Raw genomic sequence first — 16897 nt, 5'->3', positions numbered from 1 at the left:
AATTTTCATTAAAAAAAAAGCTGTTTGTCCATAGAAAACTCTTGGTGTCTGGTGACACTGTGACAAAAAACCCAGAGCACCATGTCTCAGCGCCTGGGTCAGCTGACTCAGGCTCACAGGGTTTAAGCTGCAGGGCTATAAAATTGCAGTGTCGACATTCAGGCTTGGGCTGGAGCCTGCGCTCTGAGACTCTCCCCTTTATGTGGTGTCACAGCCTGGGATCCAGCCTGAGTCCAAACATCTCTGCTGCAATGTTATAGCTTCACAGCTCGAGCCCCGAGAGCCTGGGTTGGCTGACCCAGGCTAGCTGCGGTCATGCCACAAGGCTTTTATTGCAGTGTAAACATGCCCTTAGCTCCATGCTCGGTCTTCTGCTGCTTCCATTACCAGAGGCCTCACCACAGCTCCTACCACTGTCATGCAATTTTTCCTCTGCTGCTAGTGAATCATTTCCCTTGGAAGCCGCATCTGCCAGTGGCGAACCTTCCCCTCTGTTAGTAAAGCAAACACTGGCTCAATGATGTGCATTTCACAGACTTTTTTTTTTTTTTTAAACATACAAGACAGTTCAATTTCATCAGAGCTAAAAAAATGCCTGGCCTTGCACTAGGTGAATTAGAGAGGTGGGAAGGCAAAGTGTAACCATGCTAGAAGGAGACACAATTTGTCTGGGTACACTGGGGAGTACAAGAGAGGGTAGCTACCTTTGCCAGGAGCACTGTTCCTCAGAGGGGGCATGTCACAGAAGAATGATGGTGCAAATAGAAGAGTTCTGCAAGTATCTCAGGCTGCTAGAAACTCCCACTGCCCAGCCCAGGCCTCGGGAGGCATAACAGGCCATAGTCTCTCCCACTGATGCTGGATTAAAGCAACCCGTGGCCCTAGACTACCCCGACATGGCCCCCACCAACTTGGATTCCTGGTGGCAGGGCCCTCCTCCCCTTCCAGGGAGTCAGAGACAATAGCATGGGGCATCCTTTTCTTCCTCAGAAGGGACCTCTTTCCTCTCCAAAGAGGTAACGCTGACAGCAGGAGGTCCCCCGCCCCGGTACTTAGTCCAGAAGCAGGGGTTTAAACTATAGTCATCATGGAGGGGGTGGTTGGCCCAAACCTGAGCAGTGCTCTGACTAGGTCACACCACCACTCACTCTAATTTGGCCTGGCCGGCTGCCTCTCATGGTAAAAACAAAACAACATATTAGGCCCAAACGCGTCAGGAGGCCCTAGGCAGATGCCTAGTTTGCCAATGCATTAATCTGGCCTTGATGACCAAGGGAAGAGACACTGCACTGTTGACTTCCCCCAGCAGCAGGAGGGAAGGGGAAGTGACTTCACCAGTCACTCTGGCAACCCTCCTCCCTCAACCGAAGGGAGGAAGGGACACAACAGCAGTCCTCAGCATCCCGTTCGAGGGAAGAAGACAGCCAGGCAGCCAACGCTGCACAGGGCAGAGTCCCTCATGCCCAGGAAAGCAGGATGGAGGCTGTGAATAGCCCAGTTTCCCTCACATGAAGAGCCCAGCCAGGGAGAGGCGAGGAAAGGAGGTGTCCCTGCAGCCAGCCAGTGCAGAACTTCCAGGCCCAACTACTGGCCTGTCTGTGACCTCAACCTGCAGAAAAGCCCCAGGAGGGGACAAGCTGCTCCTCCTGCCAGCAACTGGAGACAGCTCCTCTCTCCTGCCACAGCCTGCAGCCTGCTGGCCCTGCAGCAGCCCACACCAGAGCTGGGATTTCGGATCCAGAGACCCAACCTGCCTGCAGCTGAACCCGTGGGCTCCAAGCTTTAAAGACTGGCAGCACCATTTCAGGAAGGAGTTGGTGGTTAGTCCTTCTCCAGCGATCCCCAGGAATCATTCGCTACCTGTGATTTATGCCTAAGACCTGCTGGCCTGCACCAATCTCTTGATCACTCAGCCAGACAAGGAACCTGAGTGAGTGCCTGTGTTATAGTTAGCTAGGCAGTTAGGGTTCAGTCTTGCACCATTAGAGCATACTGTAGCTGCAAAACGACTTTCATCTACTGGGATCATTGCAACCTGCACTGTCAATTCCCAGTATAATAAAGTATGTTTGTAACAGCATCTCCTTACAGGCCTGTAACGGGTCCCCAAATGCACCACCTCGGTCCTGAGACGTAGGGAACAGTCGGAACTGAGGGAGGGAGACACTTTTGGTTAGGAACATTGGGGACTCTGTGGTCATGTGACATAGTGTGCTTGCCAGCATCGCCTTTAGTAATTAAAAATTATTAATACCTCAAATCATTTAATATTTTCTCTTTAATCAAACCCTTACATAAAGTTTATAGCTTTTTGTTTACTTATGTGAGTTTGAATTATTGGTGAGTTTAAGTGTGGTAGCTATGGCCTTTGGTCTACACTACAGAGTTATGGAGATGTAAGGCAGCTTACATCGCCCTAACTCTGTAAGCGTCTACACTAAAATGTTGCTCCCACTGATGTAAGTTGCCCGCTGTACCGATTTAATAACGCCACCTCCGCGAGAGGCATAGTGCTTAGGCCGGTGTAGTTAGATTGATGCAGCCTCAGTGTAGACACTGCATTGAGTGTTCTGGCTGTCAGCCCCGGGGTGGCAGGGCTCTGGCTCTCAGTGCCCCACAATGCTCCTGCTGAGGACACGCACCACCGCTCCATGGACATCCTTGGGGTATTTGCTATTAGTTACAGGGAGAGTAAAACTGGCCCTTTTAAATCTCCTTCCCATTGCTCCCTGATTCAGCAGAGTATTGACTGTGGTCTCCTCCAGCAGTTTACAGGTGGAGCCAGGGAGCCAGAAAGAGAATAATTTCTGACATATGCCTCCTACATGGTGGTGTGGCTGGAAGAGGCAGCCCTGCTGTCCTACCTCCTAAGGTGTTCTGCTTCGCTGCCAGAAGCCACACACCTTCGGTGTAACTCCCTTCATAAATTCTGAGCCGCATGCCGCAGGGTCTGTAGCAAAGACTCTGTGCTATAATAGTGAGAATCTCTTGCTCCTCTGTCAAAAAATCTTCCTCCTCGCAGCGCCCAATCCCCAGCAGAGCTCCCTTAATGGCTGTGTGAGCACGACCCTTCGAAATACTAAACCCTGGAGCAAATACAGACTTGAGGAGTCACCACACCTTTGCTTCCCACAAACAGACCTCGACTGGCGTGTGTGTGTGTTTGGGGAAAGGGACTAAAAGGGAGCGTGTGGATGATTAAAACAGATCTGCGACATTCATTCCCGTGAATATTCCCAGATGCTTCTTTGTTCAGGGACCAGAGAACAGGAGGCTGAGGGACCACACAAGATCTTTGTCTTCTCCACTACAAAGAACAAATCCCACTCACACAAAGTTTACTGTTGGGGAATAGCTTTATTTCCAGCAGGAACGTCCAGACGCAGCTGCGGAATGATTCCTGTGAGACAAGGACATGCAGCTGTCCCCTCACCCTGCTAAACAGGCCTGAATTTCATTTCAGAGCGTTTAAGGGAATATTGGTCCCCTTTCCCTGTGCTCCAGAACACACCGTGATGAGGGGGTTTGTGTTCTCCCGGCAAATATCTTCCGTTCAGGTTGGACTGCAGGCAGTCCTTGAACCACCAGGCCCCCTCGTGGGACACAGCACAGTTAACTGAATTCAGACCATTGTTGCGGTCTTTGGTTGAAAACATCATGTCCCTATGGTAGGTTAAGGCATCACCTGTAACAAAGAGATGTAGCTTTCTCCCAAGTTGTAATACAATAACTAGCTCTCATATTGTGTTTTTCATCAGCAAACCTCAAAGAGAGTTACATTATCCTGATTTTATGGATGGGAAAACTGAAGCACAGGGAGGGGAAGTGACTTGTCAAGGTCACCCAGGAGACCAGAGGCAGAGCCAGGAATAGAACTCCATTGTCCCAAGTCCCAACAGAGTGCGCAATGCACTAGTCCACACTGCCTCCCTCCCTGTAGTTCAGTCTCCCAAATGCAGGGCCTGGCCTTCCAGTATGGGGATTGCTCACTCCCCCTGTGGGCACTCCCAACCCCTCACAGTACAGGGGGGAGGCTGCTGTTTCACTCTGGAGGCCTCTCAGGAATGGGGAGGAAGAGGAAACTTTTTACAACAGTGCGCCGAGAATGACACATTCAGTCTTGCTTACACTGGGGTTTTATGCTCAACTATCTGGACCCTGAAAACTACCCCTAAGCTTTACCGCTAGGGTCAGAATCAGGATGGCACAAATCACAAACTTTGGCTTCAAATCCAAATGTTCCCCAAATTCCGGCAGCTTGGATCAGGGATTTTGGTTCATCCCTTTCTAGAGATGAGTCCAGCTACAAAGTCCAGTTCCCAACTACCCCCAAAGTTCTGGTTATTCAGATCCAAGGGATATTTTTTGGCCACATTTCAAGCCAAAACTGGGCTAAAACTTTCAAACCCCTCTAAACAGAGGCCTTGTTCCTGATCTCTCTACTCAGACCTCATTCGCCCAAAATCCCATTGATCTCAGTGTGACCTGACACTTTGGGCTGGGTAAGGGCCTCAGGATTTGAACTTTTGGCTGGTGACAGGAGGTGCTAGATGGAAAGTATAGAAACCTGAAGCCAGTCTGGGTCCATGGCTCTTGGCAGAACCAAAACCCACCACTACAGGTTCAGGTTTGACCCTAGGCCCCGGCAAAGCTGGCACAGCAATGAGCATAGGATGTACTTCCTGCTCTGTGGGTTGATCTAAGAGCACTTCTGTGATTGGTGCCAGTGTCATGGGTCCTCAGTGGTGAGTGAAATTGGGAGCCATGTTCCAAGGGGATGATGTTCCCTCCCTGCCTTCATGGGAGAACTGCTGGGAAGGAGAGAGAGGGGAGGTGCTCATTACCCCACAGGATAATCAGAGGGATAGAGCTGAGAAGCTGCTCCATCCCTCTGGGAGAAGAGGCGATGATGCTCTTCCTCTTCCTTTTGGCAAATCCTCTCCAATGCATTTCACTGCCCCCAAATGAACCCAGCTGTCGGAGATTTCAGAGCATGTTCTCAATGTGTGTGAGGGATGCCCAGGAATCCTGTTCGTTAACCCAGTAGCACATAAGGTGGCATCTTCCCAACAGGGGCCTGGGACAGAGCTTTCAGGTGTTGTCTCGGAACCTGAGCATGTGCTTCTCTAAGTGGCTAATTTCAGATTGTGCAGACAGGGCAGAATTTACTTTGCTGCTGCCCCAGACTTCAGCACATCTCAGCTGAATTTGCTATTCCGTCTTAGCTGTGATCACAGTAAAACCCAGCCAGCACCTACCTGCTGTGCCATTGAGAAAGTCTCCCAGAATCAGCTTATAGTTCTCAGATTCTCCTAAAATTTGGAATGATTTGTACTTGGCAAAATACTTCTCAGTTTCAAAATCCATGAGGTCGATGCGCAGCTCATTATTTCCTGTTAAAAATGGGAAGAATATCAGCAATTCCGTGTGTTCCACTAATATTTTTCAGCATCTGGGTTTGTTACATCATTCATCCACCAGCCTATCCCCATATGCTCAGTCTGGGATGCTTTTAATAACCTAGTTTCATGCCCCTCTCTCTCCTGTCCATTAGCAAACAGCGCTCACAGCTAACATCTGCGCTCCAGCTAAGTGATCAGAATCTATAGCATCCATCTCTCTATGGCCTCTGCCAGTACCAATCCACTGACAAAGCAGCAAGGGACAATTTCAGCTCCTGTCTTAGCTCTGATGGTTCAACAGATAGTCTTTGTTACAGTGAGTAGGACAGAACGGTACATCTCCAGATCTGTTCACTTAATGCTCTTTAAGGTGAGCTAGCCTTGACCGGAGCCCAAAGAGCTCCCGTGTAATCTGTCTCAGAAGCTTTTCCTTGCAGGTTTCTGTGTGTCAGGAGCAGCCAGTGGTGAGTCTGGGAGCAGTTTCACTACAGCTGGTGTGTACCAGCATACTCCAGTGAACAGGATGTACAACTTGGACTTAGATATGGTCCTCATCATGGCTCTTCTACGACCTCATCTCTGCTTCCCTCAAATCCCCATTCACCAAGTGGGGTTAATGATACTTACCCTCCTTTGCAAAGCACTTTGAGATCTACAGATGAAAAGCACTACATAAAGCTACCATATTATCATCACTCTGGGCCATGTTACCAAGGAAACGGAGGGCATGGTGATTATATAGATATATATATATATTAAATTGCATCTGTGATTTCTTACCTTGAGATGTTAGCAGGTGAATGTTGTCGTTCCCTAGCCAGAATTCCATCTGCTGGTTGCCAAAACCTCTCTTGTATGAGTCCCAGTCACGGAAAAAATCCTCTGAACCATCCACCCGTCTCTGGAAAACCTGCCACGAAATTAGAGAACCTTAGGTGAAAAGATGGTCGCATTCATTTTAGCTGTATGTGAATAGCTGCTCAGTTCTTCAGTTCTTCAAGGACAAGTTGTCAGCGTAGTACGCACTATGGTTAATCAGAATATGTGTGAACATCTATGTAAGAGTTTAAAATGTACCCCATAATTTTGACATTCTTTTCATCAGCTGTTTGAGAAAGGAACAGCTGGTGAAAAGGGTGAAGCTGAAAGCCTTTCCCGTGACCAAATCTTGAGGTCCTTACTGAGTTTTTAGTCATTCCTTAATAAGGGGAAAATCCCATGGAAGAAAATTGGAGTTTACCTAGTGGAAGCTCAATAAGGCCCTTAAGATTTGGTCCAATGTAATTAAAGTCACCATCATCAAGATCCTTCTTAATATAATTGCACCGAAGAAATGGGCCCTGACCCAGCAGAGCTCGTAAGCACATGCTGAACTTCAAGCATGTGCGTCATCTCATTGGCTCAAACTATACATGTGCAGGTGAAAAACTAGGCAAGAGCTCATTGCCATCCTGAAACACACACACTTGTTCTACGCAAGGGCTCCTGGGGAGGCTCCCTACGCTCTAGTCTCACTTACAGTCCATCCTCCTCCGTCTGTGGCCATGTCACACAGCACAGTCATGGCAGTGCAGTCCGAAGAGTAAACGGTGTACCAGCCGCTCAGGGTGTTCCCTCTGGCCAACAGCTCCTTGCAGCTCCTCGGGCCTGGGCAAAAGGGGCATTTAAAGCAGTAAATTATACTGCGTCTGAATGGTTTTACTGAGGCAAAGGCAACTTCTGGCTACCCTGGCTACCATTGAAAAACAACGTCGCTACAATGTAAGTGTCTTTGTGGGAATTAATTTTTCAGCATCACACTGGAAATGCGAACTCCACCTTTCCTCAAATGGGCTCCCACGGCCTTTGAAGCTGGATCATCTGTTCTCTGCTGTTGGGCCAAATCCTGCCTGCCTGACTCCGGTGAGTGACTTTGCTGCTGGGAGTATTTCTTTGGGTAAGGCAAGCAGGAGTCGGCCCCTTGTCATTAGCAGCAGGTGTGTGTAACTGCCCCCCCGTGTCATCCTGTCCTGCTAGCAAGGATAGAACTTCTTCTACCGAAGTGAAGGAAGTTTCCATACCCCTTGCCTTGTGGGCTGCCCTGTGAGGTAAGGGCCATGTCCCCTGCCATTAGAGCAAACACTCACCCTTTTTACACAGCAGGTCCGCCAGCTCCTCCTCTGTGCAGGAAAAGGAACACAACGGCAGTGAAATGGGAGCACAAACAAAGCAGTGTGTTGTTTCTAAACAGCTGTTCACTCCCGCAGTTTAATAGTTCTGACTATTTATTTCAGACAAAATGTTTCAGAGGCAAAGAAAGAAAAAAGCCAAGTTAGAAAGAGACCAGCAGCTTAGCTATAGAAGGAAGTGGAAATTATGAAAGGAGATGTTTAAAAAAATGAAGCCAATCATTTCAATAGTTAAAGAAGACACAGTTAGGGTTTCCACTCTGTTTCCCTCGCCTTGATTTGTAAGACAACACACAGGAGCAATGAAATAGAGAGAAAGGACCAAGTTTGCCTTAACTGTGTCCTGTTTAACCTGTGTCCATTGCAAACCAGCTGACTAGCTTAGACCTGCCCTGATCCGGTCTTGGGGCCCGGTTCTTCCAGGCAATAAGCTCCTTCACCTCCCATTGGCTTCTGTGGAATAGGGGATGGGTTCAGCATGTGACGGGAGACACAGAGCACCTCACGTGTTGTGCCCTTACAATTAACAGACAAAACAGTCAACCCAACTGTCAATCCACATGCAAACACCCTGAGCAAACTGGCTGAGCCAGAGGAGGTCAAACCTTGCTCCCACTGATCTCAAAGGCAAAACTCTGATTGACGGCAATGGGAGCAGGACCGAGCCCAGGATGGGAAGATTCGTACAAATCAACTAATTATCAAGTAAAAGAAATATTCCCTCTTCAGTGCACGCTTGTAACTGCTATTGAGGGGAGGTTCATTCACACATCAGTGGTGGCTGAACAGGCCCTGCCACGCTGTGCAATCGGGATAACAGAAACCAGCGTCATGTCTGGCTAATATTCCGGAGAGAATCTGGGTCCCACTCCCTGTGACTTAACCCCTGAAAATTCTCACTGCTTCCTTTTCCGCCTGAGAGCACCGTGGTGCTGGGTGCATGAGCTGAAGTGATTGAACTGGGGCCATGTGTTCCCAGGCAGATGCATGTAGGAAGTACAAGAAATCATAAGTTACTAATAGTCCCCCTCCAAAAGCTCAAGCAGTGAACAGCCAAGCTCCCCTACAGGTTATGATGCCTCGGGCCAATTTGCTACTTTAAAAAAGTGCCAGGCAAATGAATAGTATAAAAACAGAGAGACACACAGGTTTGGGGAGTGTTGTTTTTAAAACGCTGGAAGAACCATGGAAAATAGAAAGTATGAAACCTGGATAAGCAACAGAGCCCAGTGCACAAAAAATGCAGCTTCAAGCACTTTCCCTTTAAACATTTAGGTGAGCGTGGGGGGGGGGGGGGGAGACTGTGGCCCCCAGTTATTCACACACTTATCCAAGGTCTCTCACCTTTCAGTCCAGAGCTCCCAGGATCATCTTTTGTTCCTGATCACAGAAAAAATAATCAGAGATACGGGATTTGTTGTTTCAATTCTGTGAGCTCAGTTCTCCTGTACAGGCACTGCCCTGATCTGGGCGCAGCGTGGAGCCCTGCCCTGGTGGAACTCCATGTACGTCAGGGAAGTGCAGTGCCCCAGAGACTTTAAGAGTCCACTTGCTCTTCCACCCATGAAGGTGACACCGCATATGCATATCCTCTGGCCAGTGTGGAGGGGAGGGGAGGACATAGTCCAGCCCACCCAGGGCCGGCGCAACCCATTAGGCGACCTAGGCGGTCACCTAGGGCGCTACAATTTGGGGGGTGGCGACCGCGGCAGTATTTCAGCGGCGGGACCTTCCGCCGCCTAGGGCGGCAGAAAAGCTGGCGGCACTCCTGAGCCCACCACCTTTGTACAACGTTAGCAGCCCAGAGTCGCCCAAGCCCTGCAGGGTCCTTGTCCCTCTTGCATGGAAGCCTGAGAGCAGGAAAAGCAGGTTGCACACGTACCTCCATCCCTTGCACTTGCACAACTGCCCAGAGGCTGGGCACATCTGGCCCTATGGTGATGGGCACTTTGGAAATAAGAGGTAAGGTAGGGCCAAATTGAGGAATATGTAGAGGCGGGTAAGCTATATTGAGTGTGACACACTCGGGGATTTGCTACAATATAACTATGGTACCTGTTTCTAGCAATGGTGCTGCTGCTAGTGTAGACACGGCCCAGGCTTTTCATGACACTGTGCTAAAAACAGCTGAGCCCAGCCCCTGTTGCTGGCCCACATGGAGGTGCCCTAATGGAGAATCTCAGGTCTGGGTTTTTACTACGTTGGGCCACACTCTCGGGGAAGGTAAATGAGTGTGAATCTAAATTGGTGTAAAGGGAGCTGGGAGTTGTGAGTTACACCAATTTAGACTCCCTTATTAGCCTTAGGGTAGGTCTATACTTCGATCTAGGGGTGTGATTCCCAGGTCAAGGAGACAGACCCACTAACTCTGATCAAGCTAGTGCACTAAAATAGAACGTAGCTACAGCGGCGCGAGCGGCAGGAGTGACCAGCTGCCCTGAGTATGTGCCCATCTCAGACCATGGGCATGTATTCAGGGAGGCTAGCCTCTCCCATTGCATGTGCAGCAGCAGTATGTGCTGCTCTCTATTATTAGCATGCTAACGCAATCAGAGCTAGCACCCCCTCCAGCTGAATTAGGCTGGTAATCTCAAGGATGCAGGAAGTGCTCAGCATCGAGATTCCCTAGTGATCAGTTTTCCTCTTGGTTACCCCAATACAGCCTTGTTGATTTCACGACGGTTATACACCATTGTAACTGAGAGGAGACCCTACCCCTCTGGGGTATGCATTGGGGAAATGTACCATGGAGGGAAGATGCAAATGGATTAAGAATCTCTCCTGCTATTTAATCACAGGCTGAATGAACAAAGTTATTCTCTGCTCTTTGGTACTTTACCTCTTGCCCCTGGTGGTCCTCGTGCTCCAGGCATCCCTGGTTCTCCTGGTGCTCCAGGAATCCCTGGAGGACCAGGCATTCCTACAAACACAGGAGTCTCAGAATTAATATTTGACAGCTGTAAGTTGCGGACGATATTTTAGGGTTGAACAAGGGGGGTGGGGGGAAGGGCAGTTTCTACAGGTCACTCCCTAGTCCAGATTTCAAAAGTAGGGTTCGATTTTTCACTCTGTCCCTTTGGCGATGGCAATAGGAAGTGGGAATAGACCAGTACCTTGCCTGGCCCTAGCAAAATCTGCCATTTCCTCTGGGTCTACCAGATCAGCCCTCCTGTTCCCACAGTTCCTCACTGTGCTCTGGGCAGTACCATGACCCAGGGAGCATTTGCAGGTGGTTGGCAGAGATCACTGGATGAAAAGGCTGAGGATACGGTACTGTGGTGGGATCTGTATGAGGGACTCCTCAGGACAGGGATCAAAGGAGGCAGAGTTAGGGTTGAGTGACTATGTTATGCAGGAAGTATCACCTTAGCTTCTGGTTAATTCCTGGTTTTCAAACCTATGTATTTTGTTTTTTCTTCTAATGCTAACTTCTCATAAAGGGGTGTGTAAGGGGACATCTGTCTCTCTCTCTATAAGGGCTTTATACTGCCACCCATCAGCACAGTATCTGAGCACATTCCAGGACAGATCAATAGCGATAGCAAAGGAGGTGCACAGCTCAACAGGGAGGAGAAATATCGCAAGGCTCTCACCCATCCGTCCAGGGACGCCAGGAAATCCTGGTTGTCCTGTTTGAAAATGAAATCATAGAATCATAGACTTTAAGGTCAGAAGGGAGCATTATGATCGTCTAGTCCAGTGGCTCTGGTGACCCTTTTCGCATAGCAAGCCTCTGAGTGCGACCCCCCTTATAAATTAAAAACACTTTTTAATATATTTAACCCCCTTATAAATGCAGGAGGAAAAGTGGGGTTTGAGATGGAGGCTGACAGCTCACGACCCCCAATATAATAACCTTGTGACCCCCTGAGGGGTCCCGACCCCCAGTTTGAGAACCCCGGGTCTAGTCTGACCTCCTGCACAACGCAGGCCACAGAATCTCACCCAGGCACCCCTGTATCAAACCCCTAACCTATGTCTGAGCTATTGAAGTCCTCAAATTGTGGTTTAAAGACTTCAAGGGGCTGAGAATCCTCCAGCAAGTGACCTGTGCCCCACGCTGCAGAGGAAGGTGAAAACCCCCCAGGGCTTCTGCCAATCTGCCCTGGAGGAAACGAAAAGAATGAGCAGCGATGACTTATTTGTGGCTTAGACACCATGGACCTGATTCTGAGCTCTGACCCTGGGGTCAATCAGAAGCAGCTTCAATGAGTTTATTTGGGTGTGAGACAGAATCCAGGCCCCAGGGGTGCAGCTGCTCCTCCTGGGCACAGTCCGGCACAGGGGACAGCGCACACACACCACCTTAGCGGGAGCTGCAGGAGGCACGGTCCCAGCTGGAGACCCCGGGGGGCACAGCACAGAGCTACCCTTGAAGAGGACCCAGGAATTACCCTTCTCTGAGACTGGCCCAATCCACTCACTGGAGGTGCTCAGACATGAAGCTGTCTAGGGCTGTGCGTTGGGGGTGAGGCAAAGCCGTGCCTTCACCACTGCTCCACAGCAGTGAGTGGAGTTGGGTAGCGGCAGAGAGGGACACGCTCTCAGTGACACCAATACCCGACTGGTTCCAGCTGGGGTGTTCACCAGTGTAAGCGAGAAGAGAACCCACCCCTTTGTGCATGCACTTTTGGGAAGATCCGCACAGTCTAAAAACCTCCCCTGGATAGTTAACTCACAACGTTCCCCTCTGCTCTTTAGTACTTTCCCTCTTGGCCCAGGATCTCCTGCCATTACAGTGGAGCCTAAAAGCACAAAAGATTCTGAATTAATATTTTATTATTTTACCTTTTTCCCCTGGTGGTCCTTGTGCCCCAGGGAACCCTGGAGGACCGCTTAATCCTACAGACACAAAAGACTCCAAGTTATTATCCTGCATATGACAATAGGGAATTATTTGTTAGGGTTAAAATGGGGGGATGGGCCAATTCCTACATGCCTCTCCCAAAGCCAGATTTCAAAATTAGAATTACATTTCTTCTCTGCCCTGGTCCTCAGATCCCCCACTGACCTTAATGGGGATTTCCCCGGAGCCAGGAATGCAGGGTCAAGCCCCTTCTCTCAGCTCTTGCAAAACTGGCCAAACGGAAGGCCAATGACAAATGTTTTCAGTGCTGTCTGGTGGTCGGTTTGCAAACAGAAAGCCTTGAACCGGCCCCTGAGCATCCACTGCCAGTGTCCCCATCACAGGAAAGGAGCCATCTCAGGTAAGGTGACCCTATGTCCCATTTTAGTCCTTTTTTAGGCCCTGTCCTGGCCATCCCAACTTTGACAAAACTGGGCATTTATCCCATTTGCTCTTGTCAACTGACCATCAGCTGGCAAGAGCAAACCGGAGAAATGAACGGCTTTGCCAAAAAAGTGGGGTGGGAGCCCTAGCAGGGCGCAGAGGAACGTGCGGGGGTGCGGGTGGCAATGCTGCCCTGTGCTGGAGGAAGACCTAGGGAGAGCGGCTCAGATGGGTGCCTGCGGCCGGCCCTCTACCCCCTGCCCGAGTTCCTCCCCGCCCCAAAAAAGTTGTGACGGCCAGGACAGGGCCTAAAAAAGGACGGTCCCTGACAAAATGGGACATATAGTGGCCTGCAGGGTGGGGGTCTGGGGCCAGCCCCAGGTGCTGGGGGGAAAGGGGGACCTCAGCCAGGCCCCATGCGGGCATAAGGCAGGGAGGGCTCGGGCCAGACCAAACCAGGCCGGGGGTGTCCCATTTTCCCTTTGGGAAAATATGGCCCCCTAATTTCGGGTCCTGACCCCTCCTCCAGAGGGCAATTGTTGGAGTCCTTCTGCCACCCCCAGATGTGTGGAGGAGCAGAGCCAGCAGGATGTCTCAGTGCTGGTGATGGGGGAGAAGGGGGAGAGTCCAGGGAGCCTAGTGGAAAAGGTCACATGGAATCTTACTGGTTGAGGAAAGTGCCACGGTCCTGTGTGGAGAGGGAGGAGGGTGGCAGGAGGGGGGAAGTTAAAGGAGGGTGGCAAAGACGGTGGAAAGGTGGCAGGGGCTGCTGGTGTGGGGTTGGATAAGAGGAGGGAAGTCAAACTATTTGGCTGGAAAGAAGATAAAACTGAAGGAATAATGAGTGAATTTGTAGTGGAGGAATTCAGCCTGGTCACAGAGCTTCTGCCAGAGATGCTCAACGGCATGAGAACTGGGGTGGAGGAGGAGGTGTTGGGGGGTAACCCAGGGCTGGGAGTTGGCATGGTGAGCCTTGACATGGGAGAGGGGAGTCAAGGAGATGAGGGGCTGCACATGCTGGCCACTTCCAGGCAACCCTAAGTGGGTGGAAGGAATCACTGCACAAGTCACTGGAGGGGTGGGAAGAAAAGGCCAGGGAAGGGGGCTGAGAGCAGAAGAGAATTTGTGGATACCGATGGATTGGAAGTCCCAGAAAGGTCAGGTGGGAGATGCTGAGATGGTGATCAAGCAATGCAGAGACCAGAGAGGATGCAGTATGTGGAGAAGACCAGAGTGAGCGGCCATATTGGTGAGAGGAGAGCTGATCCGGGGCTGCAGGTCAGACAAGGAAGTCAGGGGGCCAGACACAACGATGTGGAAGATGACGTCACCGAAGATGACATGTGGAAGAGCAAGGAGGTAAAGTGAGGAAGGAAGGTGGGTGACAGACCGCAGCAATATGGAGCAGGAGGGGAGGTGGTCAAGTGGAGCATTGTTCCAAGGAGGAGAAAGAACGAGAGGGAGGACTGAGGGTGAGAGGTGGTAGAGTTGGGACTGGCACAGACTAATGTCCCACCCCTGTGTTTGCAGGAGGATTCAGGATGAGGGGGATGGAAGAGAAAAAGGCCACCACAAGGTGTCCGTAGAGGCAGAATGGGAGCCATATATCCAGGTCTCTGTGAGAACCGGGAGACGGGAAGAGTGGGAGAGGAGACGCTCACAGTTGGCTGTGATGTTCTAGGATGGATTGAGCATTCCCAAGGCAGCAGAACGGAGGCCAGGAACAGGTCTGAGGTGAAAGAGGGAGGGGGAGTCTGAGGGGGTGGCAGGAAAGGTGCCAGAGGAGAGGATCGGGATTGAGGCAGGAGCAGGGCTGGGGCAGATGTCTCCAGAGACAGCAGCACGGCAGGAATTGGAGGTGAAATGTGGTTGTGACAGCAGTGACCCCCCACTGGCCATTCTAGTGACCCCAAGGGACTAATTCCCATCAACCCCCCAAACAATCTAACCGCCAACATTCCATTTCCCATCATCCCTGCCCCCGTATCCAAGAGTGAACTAGCTTGTGTGACCTGCTCCGTACTTCACTGACATTCCCTATCCCCTCCCCCCCCCCCCCCACGCCCACATCACTATCAGGGCAGAGAAAAGGAAATGGAAATGATTTCAGAACAAAAATATGATGAAGCCCAACTTCTCACCACAGGGGAAGAGATCTGTAGGGTGACCAGTGTGTTTCAGGCATCACCATCCAAAGCGGAGTCTCACTCTGCTCTGGGGAACATACCTGGAAGTCCAGGAAGTCCTCGTGGTCCAGGAATTCCACAGCACTTTGAATTCACCTCTGAGGAAAGAAATGAATCAATAAGTGACATTTCTTGAAGTCACAGGATCCCAAATATTTTGAAAATTCCAGTGGTAAATAAGCTCAGCAAATCGAGGCCAGCTAACACTAAGCTGTTGACCCTGGTGCAAACTCCATGTTGCACTGGTGCAAGACTTCTGCATTAGTGGCTTACACTGTTGTTACCACACTGAGGTATTTACACTGGTGAGAATTTCCCTCTTGAAAATAGGCCGTCAGAACCTACAGATCGCTCTCCCTGGCTCTCAATTAGATCAGGCTGAAAAACAAACACCACAATTTGTTCACCTGTTTGTGGCTCATCCTCAGCCTTACAAACCGCTGCGGCTAGACAGAATAAAGCGAGGAGGGTTTGCTGGGCAGCTCTCCCCATGACGCTGGTCTCTGCAACGGCAGCTCCACTAGACTTCTCCTCTTCTCTGCGTTAGCCGTTCACCACTTGCAGCCTTTTAGAGAGCAAATAAATACATATTCATGAACTCTCTCCCCTCAACTCTCAGCTCCTCCCACCAATCTGCACCTTCCACTGGTTTCTGCTGTGTCTGCTCTCTGCGTGATTTCTCCACCATCTCCCTTCACAAGGTCTCATGTTGTATTTCTACAGTGTCAAACCACAGTCACTCCCTTTGTTAGTCTCCCTGGATTTCCTCTTTGAGAAAGTATCACATTCTTCCCTCAAAGCAGCGATTCCCTGATGGGGGATTATCGATTACATTATGCTCAGTAAAAAGTGAACTAATGTGCACCGATCCGGTGGTCCAGGCACTAAAAGCCCCCAAAAGGCAGCTAAGTAACAAATCCACTTTTCATACAGTTCGTGCTCCCTAGTCAATGGGTCCAACGGAATTTAAAAACAAAACCACTTGGAATTACCTCGTTATCTTCTACCGCCATGTCAGATCTCAAGAGCAGGGGGCTGTAGAAATACTGTGGTCTAAGCCAGCGGGTCAGAAACCTTCAGGGCCCAGTGACTGTTGTATTAATTTAGATTGAATAAATGCCCCCCCAAAGTCAAAGGTGGCAGCATGACCGTGTCATTGTTCAGTATTAAACCACATTGGACAAGGTTTGAGGTTTGGTGTACAGAGACCTTAGTAGCATGACAAACGCACCATAAATTTTTTTAACTCTTTATTAAAGATACAGAAAAGAAGGAAAAACAGTTAAAGCATCTGAAATGCAAAGTATTAAATTAGGCTTTTGTTTTACCAACATCCCTTGGTTTAAAACAAACAAGGAAGTATTTCTTCACACAACGCACAGTCAACCTTTGAAACTCTTTGCCAGAGGATGCTGTGAAGGCCAAGACTATAACAGGGTTCAAAAAAGAACTAGATACATTCATGGAGGATAGGTCCATTGGGGGCTATTAGCCAGGATGGGCAGGGATGGTGCCCTAGCCTCTGTTTGCCAGAAGCTGGGAATGGGCGACAGGGGATGGATCACTTGATGGTCACCTGTTCTGTTCATTCCCTCTGGGGCACCTGGCATTGGCCACGGTTGGAAGACAGGTTACTAGCCTAGATGGACCTTTGGTCCGACCCAGTATGGCCGTTCTTATGTCCTTGTTCTCTTTTTTCTGTAGCTGGAGAGCGGTTTTAAAAAGAAACCCCCCTTGTTTGACAGTTTTTAGACAGTATCAAAGATGTTAATAACTGTCCTTTTGGGGGAAAGGAAAGAAGGCAGCTGAGAGGGGCTGGAGCTCTCTAATCCATTTTCTAGAAAACAAGTCAGGACAAACACCCTCAAAAGGGGAAAAAAACAGCAAAGACAGAAAATGCAGCTCCTGTCT

At 49.9% G+C, this 16897-nt stretch overlaps 1 protein-coding gene across 1 annotated transcript; it reads right to left on the bottom strand.

Moving 5' to 3' along the window:
* Window positions 1-3352: 3352 nt before the first annotated feature.
* On the bottom strand, window positions 3353-15522 carry LOC135891162 (ficolin-1-like). The gene is made up of 11 exons (XM_065418657.1): window positions 15394-15522; window positions 15028-15084; window positions 12359-12412; window positions 11164-11199; window positions 10410-10490; window positions 8915-8950; window positions 7529-7561; window positions 6922-7049; window positions 6183-6312; window positions 5259-5393; window positions 3353-3685 (listed from the first exon to the last, which is right to left on the bottom strand). Exons 1-11 carry the CDS (start codon window positions 15476-15478, stop codon window positions 3438-3440), a joined length of 1023 nt encoding a protein of 340 aa, XP_065274729.1. The 5' UTR covers window positions 15479-15522; the 3' UTR covers window positions 3353-3437.
* Between the last annotated feature and the right edge of the window lie 1375 nt (window positions 15523-16897).

Source organism: Emys orbicularis, chromosome 18 (genome assembly GCF_028017835.1).
Source record: "Emys orbicularis isolate rEmyOrb1 chromosome 18, rEmyOrb1.hap1, whole genome shotgun sequence".
NCBI lineage: Eukaryota > Metazoa > Chordata > Testudines > Emydidae > Emys > Emys orbicularis.
Note: the sequence above shows the minus strand (reverse complement) of the source record. Positions and strands in the feature narration are given on the sequence as shown.

Coding starts and splice junctions, on each gene's coding strand:
- LOC135891162 (XM_065418657.1), bottom strand. CDS start 15,478: ATGGGGAGAGCTGCCCAGCAAACCCTCCTCGCTTTATTCTGTCTAGCC. Junction 7,050..7,528: donor GGACCTGCTGTGTAAAAAGG/GTGAGTGTTTGC, acceptor CCTTTTGCCCAG/GCCCGAGGAGCTGCAAGGAG. Junction 5,394..6,182: donor TCACCTGCTAACATCTCAAG/GTAAGAAATCAC, acceptor CATTTTTAACAG/GAAATAATGAGCTGCGCATC.